The sequence below is a fragment of the Euprymna scolopes genome, chromosome 43 (assembly GCF_053919585.1).
Source record: "Euprymna scolopes isolate OS-2025 chromosome 43, ASM5391958v1, whole genome shotgun sequence".
In the NCBI taxonomy this organism is placed as follows: Eukaryota; Metazoa; Mollusca; class Cephalopoda; order Sepiida; family Sepiolidae; genus Euprymna; species Euprymna scolopes.
This window is the reverse complement of record NC_136524.1, coordinates 7,839,025-7,851,740: the sequence shown is the minus strand read 5'-3', so window position 1 is coordinate 7,851,740 and position 12,716 is coordinate 7,839,025. Positions and strand designations below refer to the sequence as shown.

General features: G+C 32.4%; 1 protein-coding gene and 1 long non-coding RNA gene across 3 annotated transcripts in view; one reads left to right on the top strand and one right to left on the bottom strand.

Annotated features, from left to right (window-relative positions):
• LOC145268160 (uncharacterized) overlaps nucleotides 1-12,716 on the bottom strand; it is a 110,816-nt gene that overhangs the window by 47,911 nt on the left and 50,189 nt on the right. The gene's annotated exons all lie outside the window — the stretch shown is intronic.
• Nucleotides 1-12,716, top strand: part of LOC145268158 (phosphoenolpyruvate phosphomutase-like) — a 78,364-nt gene that overhangs the window by 30,021 nt on the left and 35,627 nt on the right. For both annotated transcript variants that reach the window (XM_080123356.1, XM_080123357.1), the window contains one exon: nucleotides 442-654. In XM_080123356.1, coding sequence (XP_079979482.1) covers nucleotides 442-654 — 213 coding nt within the window. The remainder of the gene's footprint in view (nucleotides 1-441; nucleotides 655-12,716) is intronic.

Sequence of the window (12,716 nt, the reverse complement as noted above, 5' to 3'; positions counted from 1 at the left end):
TTTTTATCTATTTGCATGCTACATGGAACTTCACCACATGTTTAAAACTTCACCACATGTTTAAAATCAAAATTTTGCCACTTATGACAGTCAAGCCAGTCTTTCAACTGCTAATCTTAACCTTTATCAGGTCGATCGATCACTTTGATTTTTTTTAAAAGATTAAAAAAAATTTATAATATGCATACAGGGTGACCCCCAAAAAACAGAGGACATCAGAGGTTTTTCTGAGCATTTTACAGTCAACGGAAAAAAAAAAGGCCAAAGACCCTAGTGTTTTGATGTGATGTTTTGAATATAATAAACTAGTTATGACCAAAGTTTCATTTCATTCGGACAAAACACTAAGAAATGGGGCTTGATTAGAGTTGGGGCCCGTTTTTTTTTGGGGGGGGTCACCCTGTATAATATTTGCTATATGGAACTTATTTTTGTTTCCAGGTTTTAAAGGAGTATGGGGAAGTGGTTTATCAATTTCAGCCCAGTTGGGTGTTCGAGACAGCAATGAAGCATCGTGGACCCAAGTTTTGGATGTGATGGAATATATGTCAGATGCTACAGACGTTCCTATTCTTCTGGATGCAGATACTGGATATGGAAACTTCAATAATGCTCGTCGACTAGTTAGAAAATTGGAAGAACGGGGCATAGCAGGTAATTTTTAAAGTCTTTTCTTGGATAACAAGCAGGAATCATTTTCACTGGATTGAAGGCGTATTATAATAGATTATTTGTTCCTTTAATATTATTCTGTGTAAATGGTGAAAAGAAAATTTTAATAACTCTTTTTTTCAAAAATTTTTTTTGTGTAATTGTTTTCAAGAAGTTTTGCTACCTTGGTGATATCGCTGGAGCACAGGGTGGAGCAGGTGTTAGTGTGGTTGCAAAAATTAGAAGTGAATGGAATAACTTCAGGGATCCTTTGTCATTACTAACCAGCAGAGCAGAGCTAGTTAGTAATGACAGAGGACCCCTGAACACTGTTGACTAAGAGAAAAGTTTAGCCTGTTTGGGTACACAATCTGCTGATATATGGAAGTGAAATCTGATCAGCAAGGGTTGAAGACATGCGTTGCTGTGAGTAACGATATGTGAATGAAACAATGGCTGTGTAATGTGGATCTTAAAGAAGGGTTTAGATCTGTTGACCTCAGAGGAAGATTAACTCCAAATAGTATAAGAAGATGTGTGCAGAAGAGTAAACTTTGATGATGTTGAAAGAATGGATGAGAGTTCTTGGGTTAGTACATATAGAACAGTTGAAGTAGCAGGTTCAATTCACAATTTAAGGTCCAGGAAAACATGGGAGGAAATGATAAGAATGGATATGTGGAGAAAAGAGATAAGTAAGACCAGGCCAGAGATGTTACTTTGGAAATCAATTTCTTAAAGCTCTCCAACGGATGCCCGTATGTTAAACGGACGTTAAAGCGATGGTGGTGGTGGTCTTTGTGAAATTATTAACAATTCTTAACAGTTAGTGCATCAATATGCCTGGGTCTACATTATCTTTCTTTTATATTGACCAGTGTAATAAAAAACAACAACAAAGTGTAGCATAGTATAGGGGGGGTTTCTACAATTTCAATGGGTATTTTTCAGTGAGATAAACGGCTGTTCCTCTTTTTTGGTGTGTAATAGTTGGCTCATTGAAAGGTGACGTCTAGTTGTAACGATAGGCCTCAAGGATTAAGAATCATTGCCTTGTATCGCTTATATGCTGACCATGGCTATATCACACTGAAGTTGTTACTAGGATTAAATTAGATTTGGTCTTTTCAAAACTAAGGTCAAAAGGCATCTCTTGTCTGTGTGATAATCGTCTTTTATTCTTGTTAGATCCTTACATTAAGTGGCTTCACACCTTGTCTTGAGTAATTTCTATTTAAAGAAACAGAAGTTTGCTATGGAGTAAAACAAATAAATATTCTGTTTTAAAAAAAATGCCTCAATAAAATAACACAGAAGAAGGGTTTAGGGGCAAGGTGACCTTTAGAAAGGGAAAAAAATTTCATTTTCAGTTGTTATAAAAACAAAGTAATAAAAATATTCAATTTTAAACCAATTGATCTTAACATGGAACTTGATTGAAAATTGTTTATAAAAAAGGATGTGAACCTTATTTGGGTGGCCATTTATAAAAAATAAACTGAAGCAGGTTATAACAGAAAATGAGTATTACTGTATTTGTTGGCAAGGGAAAATTACTTCACAGAAAGCATTATAAAGTATTTTTTGCAATTCTTTTTTATTTATTGATGCACTTTCAAAAATATTATTTAAAAAAATGTAATATTACAATATCATTTATTTTTGCTGCTGACCCTTACAATGGGCTCAAAAGTCTATCACCACCTTAGCTGGAGTAAGTATTTTTGTAAAGAAATTGAATTGAAATACATATATTTGCTTCAATAGCATAGTGCAGAAAACTAACCTAAAAAATAGGCTAGCCCAAATGGAATAGAATGGAGATATATCGCCGATTGGAAGTTTATCATCATAGATAATAGTTTACATTGAAAGGAAAGTTTAAATATTATTTAAAATTTAAGTAATTAAAAATCAACTGTCTTTGCAGTGATGCTCTTAAACTGCTGGTTGTGCCTGTATTTATTGATCTCTCTGTAAAAATAGTTTTAATAAATCAAAATAAATTCCTTTTTTCTTGAATTATTTTAAATCTTAAAAAAATACCAAAATGTTTAATTCATTTTTCTTAGATACATTCTTCTCTGTCGACTGGTACATGCTTCTCATACCAGAGTGGGGAAATCAACTTCACCCCTCCATTCAGGTAGAAGAAAAAAACAGGAGAAATTTTAACCACCTCCTATGGACTTTTAACCACCTCTTATATATAAGGTGGGATGGGGTACTTATGGTATCACACCAATAAAAATAATAAATAAAGCTCAATATAGTAGATAGAGCAATTAAAAAAATAGGAAAAATTGAAGATGAAAAATAAAATTTAATAAATTACAATGCGTTTTTTTTTGTTTTTTTTTACTAATGTTTATCCTTTTATAAAAGAGCTTATATATAGCAATTATTTATTCATATAAGCATAAATTCCCCTAGTAATTTTAGATGAAATTGAAAGAAAATTTCAATTTTTCCTTGAAAAATTGAAATTTTATTGAAATTTATTTGAATATTCTACCTATTAACATATCGATTTGCATAACACACACACACACACACACACACACACACACACACACACACACACACACACACACACACAAAGATTGATTATTTTTATATAGAAAAAAAAAAAAGAAAACGTACATTTATAGAGGAAATATGAACATTTCTTCGTGTTATTACACTGTTCTTTACATTACACTAAAGATAGAAGTTTTTCTCATAGAAGATTGTGTGAAAACATATTTAGATACAAATTGGAAAAAAAATTCATATCAACCAGATGTTGAAATAAAATCCGATTAGAAAAATGTTGGTGTTTGATTAGGAACAAAATTGATTTGTTTGATGTTCTTTTATGTAGTTAAGATGTTTGGCTGACATTGTTTGTTTTTAAACAGCAGTTACTATCCAATAAATCTGTAGGTTAAGTTAAATAATGGCCACAATTGCTGAGGGGGTGGAAGCGCTGGGTCGTGGGTGGGTTGTTTTTGAATCCGCACATTGTTACAAGACAGGAAAAAGCAATAAGATATATTACATTTTATAGCCTGACAAAATGGCTACATCAAAACGTCTTTATGTATATTTTAATATCTTTGAAGAAAAACGTAGTGTTTGATTTTGGTTTAAAATTACATCCTACAAATCGTGACCTCCATTTTTGATACATTGTTGAAGTTTTTTCACTGACGTAATTATTCCTATATACCTGTCTTCCCACGAGGGCAGAGTTTGATACAAGGTCGATTTAAAATGTGGGGAAAATCCCGCTCCCCAAAAAGGGACACTCTGGATAGGAACAAAAATTAAAATTGTCTCAGTCATAAAGGATGATCGAGTACAAAAAAGATGAAGTGTAGCATCCGAACAGATATTACACTGTGATCTTGGCCCGAAGGCCAAGAAAGCAATTATTGGCAGCTGTTTGGTGTGTAGCAATCTTCAATTCCAGTATTGTTTGTATATATTTTTATGTCAGCTTTCATATAGCTCTCACTTGTTGGCAAGCAAAAATTACTTTACACGAAGTGTTATAAAGTATTTTTTTTTTTCATTGTTTTTATTTATTTATGGATTTTCGTAAATATTATTTATAAATTTCTTAGAGATCAGAGTTAAAACATAAATCACTTAACATTAATGCACAAGGAGATCAAATGAAGTGAAAACTGTCAGGTTATGATCCCAGTAACTTCCCCTTAGTAGAACTCTCCAATTAAGAACTAAAAAATGATCTCCTCTTCCCTGTTCCAGTACTTCAATAAATGATGCCTTTCGAGGCACAGTGTTCGATTCATTCTTTATGTGTTGAAATAGCATAACGGTAACGACTTAGGAAGTACAGAAAATTCATTCAAGTGTAGATGTATCTATCATATGATGACGTTCGAGAAATAAAATATAAAAAATATACTACATTATCTAAATTTCGGAAAAAAAAAAAAGCAATATTATAGTTAGGTCTGAATTTTTTAAATGAGGATTGATAATTTGGATTATTTTGACTACTGTGCTCATCTTTGTTGTTGTTGTTGTGGTTGTTGTTGTTGTCACATCATTTAGGACGATGTAATCTCCGACCTTCTTCAAGTGTATCTTGTTGAACTCGGAAATCTTTTTGTTGAACTCAGAAATCTGCACAGACCTGTGGCAGAACGGATAGAGTACTTTACGTAAAATTGATTTTATGTAAAATTCAGTTTTAAGTTATTTTCTTTTGGAGGTTGAAGGTTCAATCGTCAGTGCACGTGATACAATCGATAATTGCTTAAGACTTCTACCTGGCTTTAACTGACAGAACGAGAGCATGCTATCCCCGTGAATTAAATCCAGTTGAAATTCTGCACGAATTCTCAAGTTTAACTTGAATAATCGCAATAATATCAACTATCAAATTATCATTCCACACAAATCACTACCAGTGATTTCTCCCATAAAAAAAAATAAATAAATAAAAACAAGGATTAATCGCTGGGGTCTGAGAGATTTCTAGTTCTTTCCACTTCTTTCAATCACTATTGCAACTCATTTTGCATTCTCGCACCAGCCGTTTACCATTGAATTTTTACTGATAATGACTGATAACTTTCTCTGGAATTTGAGTAGCAATAAGTCTCTTCAAGATTCAAGTACTCTCCATGCTCTTCCAATCAAGGTCTGGATGGTATTTTTCCTCAGTCTTTCCATCCTTTCAGATCCTTCATTACCATTTTTCATGATACCAATTAATGTTGGTACCACTACATTTCTCTTTTTCTTATGTCTACCAAAGCAGTTTCAGTTTCTCTTCCAGAAATCGCTTCAGACAAGCCATGAAATCATGTGATGTAAGAACGAAAGATGATTATTACAAAGACAGGAGATGCATATTAGTCTTAATCTTGAAAAGACCAAGGCTCTAGGTAGAAAGAAAACGGTCAGCTGGAATTTTCTGCAAGCTTGTAGTTCTTGAGAGGAAACTGCTGGAATAGGAAGTTGTATTACAATGAGGTATTAAAGCAGCGAATTAATGGAGACCAGTGGACCCACGTGTCAAACGAGCTGAAACAAAGGAAGCAGGGAATAGATCAGGCAATTCTGAGGAACACATGCCATAATATTATTTGTAAAAAAGACTGAGGCTAACAACATCACGTCTGTGAGAGAGATGTTGCAGAGAAGTAGAAAAAGTGTGAGGCCAATCAAATTACAGTCACGTTTATCAAGAACCCTTCAATGAGACAGAGTTTCACCAGCCCAAATATGACAACAATACTCCATACATGGTCTGATGGTAGGTAGATTTGTAGAGATAGAGAATAGTCTCAGGTGTGAGAAAATGTTTAGGGTGATAACAAGTTATTATTTGATTTTAATGTTTTCTTTTAAAAAATATAGAATGACGAATGCTGAATAATAAAACCCGGTCCATTTCCATTTATTCGTAAACAAATCAACGATTGTAATATTTTATTATTATCATTACACGCGCGTGCGCGCACGCACACGCGCGCGCGCACGCACACACACACACACACAGACACACAATGTTGTTTTACAAATTATAAATATGTTTTTTTTTATTCTTAACACTGGGGATTTATTAGTGACATTAGGATCCACAGAGTGAATGAGGTATTTTGGTAAATGTTGCCAGTCAAGAGTAAGACTCCAAAGTCTACATACTTTTACTTTTTTAACTTTTGTCACAAAAGACCCTGTACCCTCCCCCTCTCCCATTTCTTATAGGGCCTTGTGCCTAAGTTTGTTGTTGATTTCTTTTCACTTTTTTCAATTTTAATTGATAACTGTAAAAATTTTGACGCAATAAACTATATAAATAAGATCAAACTGTAGTATCTGTTCTGATGTTTCAATTAAGTAATTGGGCCTTGGTCAATTACAATTACATATTGAGACGATTACTATTTATTTGGATATTGCCAGAGTGCCTCCTTTTTGGGAGAGCTGATTTTCCTCCACATTAAAAAACGACCTTGTGTCTAATTTGCTTTCGTGAGGAAGCAAATAAATACCATCAAAGTGTAGTATCTGTTCTTCAGATGCTACACTTCAATTTCTTGTTCTTTGTCAGTGGAGGGGAAATCTTTCACGATTGAGACCACGTTAACTTTTGTTCCTTCTTCTACGTTAAAAAACGACCTTGGTGTGTAACTTTGTCCAGTGGGGAGGCAACGTAAATTCAAAAACTTTAGAGCAATTTGAAAGCATTTAGATTCTCAAGTAAGAACTTATTTTAACTAATATTATAATTCTTAGCAGATTAAAGAAAAAATTGTTTACTCCACAGTTAAATTATCATCTATCTACATCGCCCCCTACTTCTTGCACAGTAACTAGTTATCTTCTCTATTGAAAGTTTTGGAAGCTATTCACATCCAATAATTTTAGGAATAGAGATTAAAACAACAAAAATTTGAATAATATTGAGTTATAGTTTTATAGCAATTTGTTTTTATTAATAATTTAATTACCAAACCTTACTGTAATTATTAAACGCAATTTTAAAAATAATATTTAAAAGCAAAAATACACTATGGAGGAAAAAACGGTACAGTTTAAAAAGCAATCACAATTAAACAAAATTAATATTAAAACATTCCCGTATAGCGCCGGGTACGGACAGTTAGTTGTAGCTAATACTGATAAGTAAATGTTATTTTAATTGGATAAAAATTGCTTCGAAAATGTACTAACTTTTGCTACATGGTAATTTGCTTAGAATTGTAAGTATTCTTTGATCTTATTGCTGTGTTTGACTTGCAACAGCTGGTGCGAATATTTTCACATCTGATTACCAAAGCATTTCATTGATTTTCTTTAATGGAATAATTTTCTTTCGTTTCCTTAGGATTTTATCGGATCAATGCCTTCTCCCGTTTTTTTTTTTTTTTTTTTTTTGTCAATAAGAAAATAATAATTTTTAATCAGAAAATGTTGATATTGTATTCAAGTCTTAGATCATTTCTTGCTTGTTTCGACTTACTTCCCCCCCCCCGCCATCTATTTCTTTCTTTCTAAGTTACTTTTGTCTGTCTATTCCACTCTTTCCATCTATATTTTTTAACTATTTATCTCTGCCGCTTTCTGTTTGTCTGTCTGTTTGTTTATCTATCTATCTATCTATCTATCTATCTATCTAATTATCTATCTATCTATTTCTATGCATACCCCCCACACACGTATATACTCTTATTTTTAAAGTTGCTTCTATTTATCTCTACCCTCCCCTCCTCCTCTCTCTCTCTTTCTCTCGTTGCTTCTCTCTCTCTCTCTTTCTCTCTTAGTCTCTTTCTGTTTCTCTCTCTCTCAGACTCTTTCTGTTTGTCTGTCTCTGTTTCTATTTCTCTCATTCTCACTATCTTTTTTACTTTCTCTCTTTCAAAAGAAATGGAATCTATCTCTCTTTATCTATTTCTCTGTTTGTCCATCTCTATCTATCTATCTATCTATCTATCTATCTATCTGTCTGCCTGTCTGGCTGTCTGTCTATCTATCTATCTATCTATCTATCTATCTATCTATCTATCTATCTATCTATCTATCTGTCTGTCTGGCTGTCTGTCTGTCTATCTATCTATCTAACTATCTATCTATCTGTCTATCTATCTATCTATCTATCTATCTATCTATCTATCTATCTATCTGTATGTCTATCTGTCTATCTATTAATATCTATCTATCTATTTATCTATCTGTCTGTCTATTAATATCTATCTATCTATCTATGTGCCTATTAATATCTATCTATCTATCTATCTATCTATCTATCTATCTATCTATCTATCTATCTATCTATCTATCTGCATATTAATATCTATCTATCTATCTATCTGCCTATTAATATCTATCTATCTATCTATCTATCTATCTATCTGCCTATTAATATCTATCTATCTATCTATCTATCTATCTATCTATCTGCCTATTAATATCTATCTATCTATCTATCTATCTATCTGCCTATTAATATCTATCTATCTATCTATCTATCTATCTGCCTATTAATATCTATCTATCTATCTATCTATCTATCTATCTATCTATCTATCTGCCTATTAATATCTATCTATCTATCTATCTGCCTATTAATATCTATCTATCTATCTATCTATCTGCCTATTAATATCTATCTATCTATCTATCTATCTATCTATCTACCTATTAATATCTATCTATCTATCTATCTATCTGCCTATTAATATCTATCTATCTATCTATCTATCTATCTATCTATCTATCTATCTGCCTATTAATATCTATCTATCTATCTATCTATCTATCTATCTATCTATCTATCTATCTGCCTATTAATATCTATCTATCTATCTATCTATCTATCTATCTGCCTATTAATATCTATCTATCTATCTGCCTATTAATATCTATCTATCTATCTATCTATCTATCTATCTGCCTATTAATATCTATCTATCTATCTATCTATCTATCTATCTATCTATCGCTATTTCAAGATCGCTACCATATCTCTGTATCTATATCTTTCTCTTTGTTTAAAAAATTTGCTTACAACAACAACAATAACAACAACAAAAGCTAAGATTTTATTTATCGAAAAGATCATGTGTAAAAACTAGTGATGGGATGATTCCGATATTTTTCCTGATTCCGATACAATTACCAATTCCGTACTAAATTCCCGATTCCGATTCTTTATAAATCTCTAAATATTTAATTAGAGTTGTTATTTTCCCCCGATTACCATAAAAACGTATGTTAACTGTTGAGATATTTTTCTAAACGAAAATAATATACTTGTGGGTGATCATCTATCGATTTTAGTTTTACTAGTAATTAAAAATCAATAAATATTTATTATTTTATCATTATTACCAGCAAAGGAAGATTTTGCTCTAAAAACATTCAAATAAAACAAACAATTAAAAGAATCGTTTTGGCATCAGAAAATATGCACACATTTTTCCGATTCCGATACCCAAAAATGGTCCAATTTTTCCGATTCCCTCCTCTGATTCTGATTAATCGTCCCAAAACCAGTAGAAACTGAAGAATATTTTCATCATGGAGTCGAACAAAACCTTTTTTAAAAAGAAGTTTAAAAATAATGCAACATAATTTCAATAAATTTATTAGCGGAACGACCGGCCGAAAGATATTCTTCTTTGTATTGATGTAACTATTTATTTTTGTTCGCAACGTCTTACACGTTTCTCATTATTAACAAAAAAATTTCACATTATAACTATTTGCAAAACATTTCTGTATTTTTATTGTTGGCAATTATTTAAAACAGAGACAGAGATAGACAGATAGAAGCGAGTTTGAGATAGAAGAATAAATATATAGAGGGGCACGAGGAGAGACAGAAGAGACCTGGAAAGAAAGAAAATGAGAAAGATAGAAGGTGAGAAATGGAGAGACAAAGAAACAGAAACGAAAACACTGGATAAATTGTCATCAGAAAATTGATCTAGAGCTGCATCTAATAGACGACTTGTAACTTTAGGTCTAGATGAAATGCCATAAAGGATCTATCCTGCTCCTCCTTTTCCCTCGTTTATTATTATTATAGATTGAGTTGAGCAAAATATGAAAGTTTTGTTAATAGTGAGAAACGTGTAAGACATACTTTAAACAAGAATATTTTGTTAATGTATTCGGCTATAATACATGTTCCATAAACTAATCATACTCGAACAACTGAAGTAAGTGGAAATAAATGGAGGACTTACATCAAAGCTGTTGCCGAGGTCGTCGGAAAAAAAGTTGCATCATCATGACACAATCCTCTACCTGTATGAGATCCAGATACGTCTTAAAATGGAGTACTGTTGCCTTGACAAAGTTCAAAATCGTATTCAAAACAGTATGTGCTGCCCTTTTCTCTTCCATGCAACCGCTTTCCCACAGAAGAGACGTTGTAAGCCTGTCTCTGCTCTATCGTTATTTTCATGGCAAGTGCTTGTGTGAGCTTCAATTTATACCCCCCCCCCGACCTTGTAAAACTTTCACAAAAAAAAAAACACTTATACACCTATAACGACCATTAACAGTTTCCCCACCTCTCAATCTGTACCTAAATCTAAACGCAAATTCCATGAACAAAAAAGCTTCTTTATTAGAAACTGCCTGCCTGTGGAACTCTGTTCCACTGGCCTGCTTTCCAACTGACTACAATATGGCCATCTTCAAGTCCAATGTAAGCAAGTTCTTGTCGAGCCGCCACTCTAAATAATCCATTTCTACCCCAGTTCTACTTGTTACAATTACTATGCTAATGTCCCAATGGCTACAGTACACTCATTAACCCTTATCCTCGAGTGACATTTGGGTCTTGATAAGTGGTGACTCTCATGTAACAAAAAAAAAAAAAAAGTCGAGAATATATCATCGACAATCAGTCTGATAGAGGCTGTTCAGCACCAGGAGGTTCGCCCTCCCAGATTTTATCTTCACTTTGAATAAAGGTTACTTTATTGCTACTCGCCAAGGGCGCCCTTACCAAAGAATGCCAACGGAGTTACTCAAACATTTTTTGTAGGCCAGAGCATGCTAATCCTAGTGTGCTGGTTTTTCAATATGGAATCGGACAAAACAAGAAATTGAAATAAAATGAAAATAAACAAGTAAAAAATAAAATAAATAAATAAAATCTAAATACCTAAAAAAATTAAAAAAAAAACAAAGTAATAATAAAAATGTAATAAAAGAATAAGTAATAAATTTAAAAATAAAATACAATAAAATAAATAATCAAACAAAATTTTTAAAAACTGTAAATCAGTAAAAAAAATTATTAAAAGTAAAATATATTTCAGGTATATACATAAAGGATCAAAAGAAGAAAATCTTCTGGAGGACAGGCAAATGAAATAGAAATTCCATAAACTACCAATAAATAAATGCACTTTGAAAACATCGACTCAAGGCGACTCAAGTTATTCACTAATATACAATGTATCAACGTTGATCCAACAGGTCACAGATCGTCTAGTATTATATACAAGTCACATGGATTATGCCAGGATCACAACTTTTGTTATTACATTTTAGCTTTTTGAAATACTAGAATTGGGGGCCCGGCGTTGCCCGGGTGTTTGGAGGTGTATGCTGAGCAAAAAAAAAAAAAAAAACGGTCAATTTTTTAAACTTTGATCCCTATTATGACCCCTTAACATTTATTGTTTTGGACTCAAATCAAGTTATTAAGTTAGATCCATGTCCAAGGAACCTGTATCTAAAATTTCAAGTGTTTAGACCCAAAATTGACGGAGAAGTTTGGTAGAGTTCTTAAAGGTCAAATCGTTGAACTTTGACCTCTTAACAGCCAAATTTCTGGCCGAAAACCGATCACATATATTTTCCCAAATCTCAGTACCCTGTATATAAAATTTCGAGCCTGTAGACTTAAAATTAACAGAGTTATTGCGAAGGAAAATGTACACAGACACACAGACACGTTCACCTTTATAGATATATAGATTAAATATATTAAAAACAGAATGACACACAATTTGTAAAGTGCCCCCCCCTTTTTTTTTTGGTAAGTAACACCTAAGATCAAAAGGTAGTCTGAATAATCCAAACAATATTAATCTTCGTCTCAAAAATTTAGAAACGTAGTGTTCTTATGTTAAGAGTACTATTTATCTATATAATTATAAAACTCTGTGAACTGTCCGGGCGTCTTTGCTTGCTTGCTTGCATCTTGTATTATACTAAAAGTCTTACTTTGTTTGTCACCGTCTCCAAGTTTAACGTCATGATGTCATTTCTAGCAAACTTTTAAAACTTAATGATTAAGGCTGAAACGCTATATGTTTTGGTTTTTACTCAAACTGATAAACAACCAATTCATATATTTTTAAAAGTTTCGAAATCACTACTATATAGTAGGTGCAATATAAAAATTAATTTAGTATTGGCTCAATAATAATGAATTGAAATCTGCTTGAATTAAAACATATTTTAGCGATATTATATTTAAGCGTATTTTTACCACCGGGCAACGCCGGGCGACCTTCTAGTATATAAGAAACTTTAATTCTAAAAATAATAAACCATTAATAACGCCATACAAT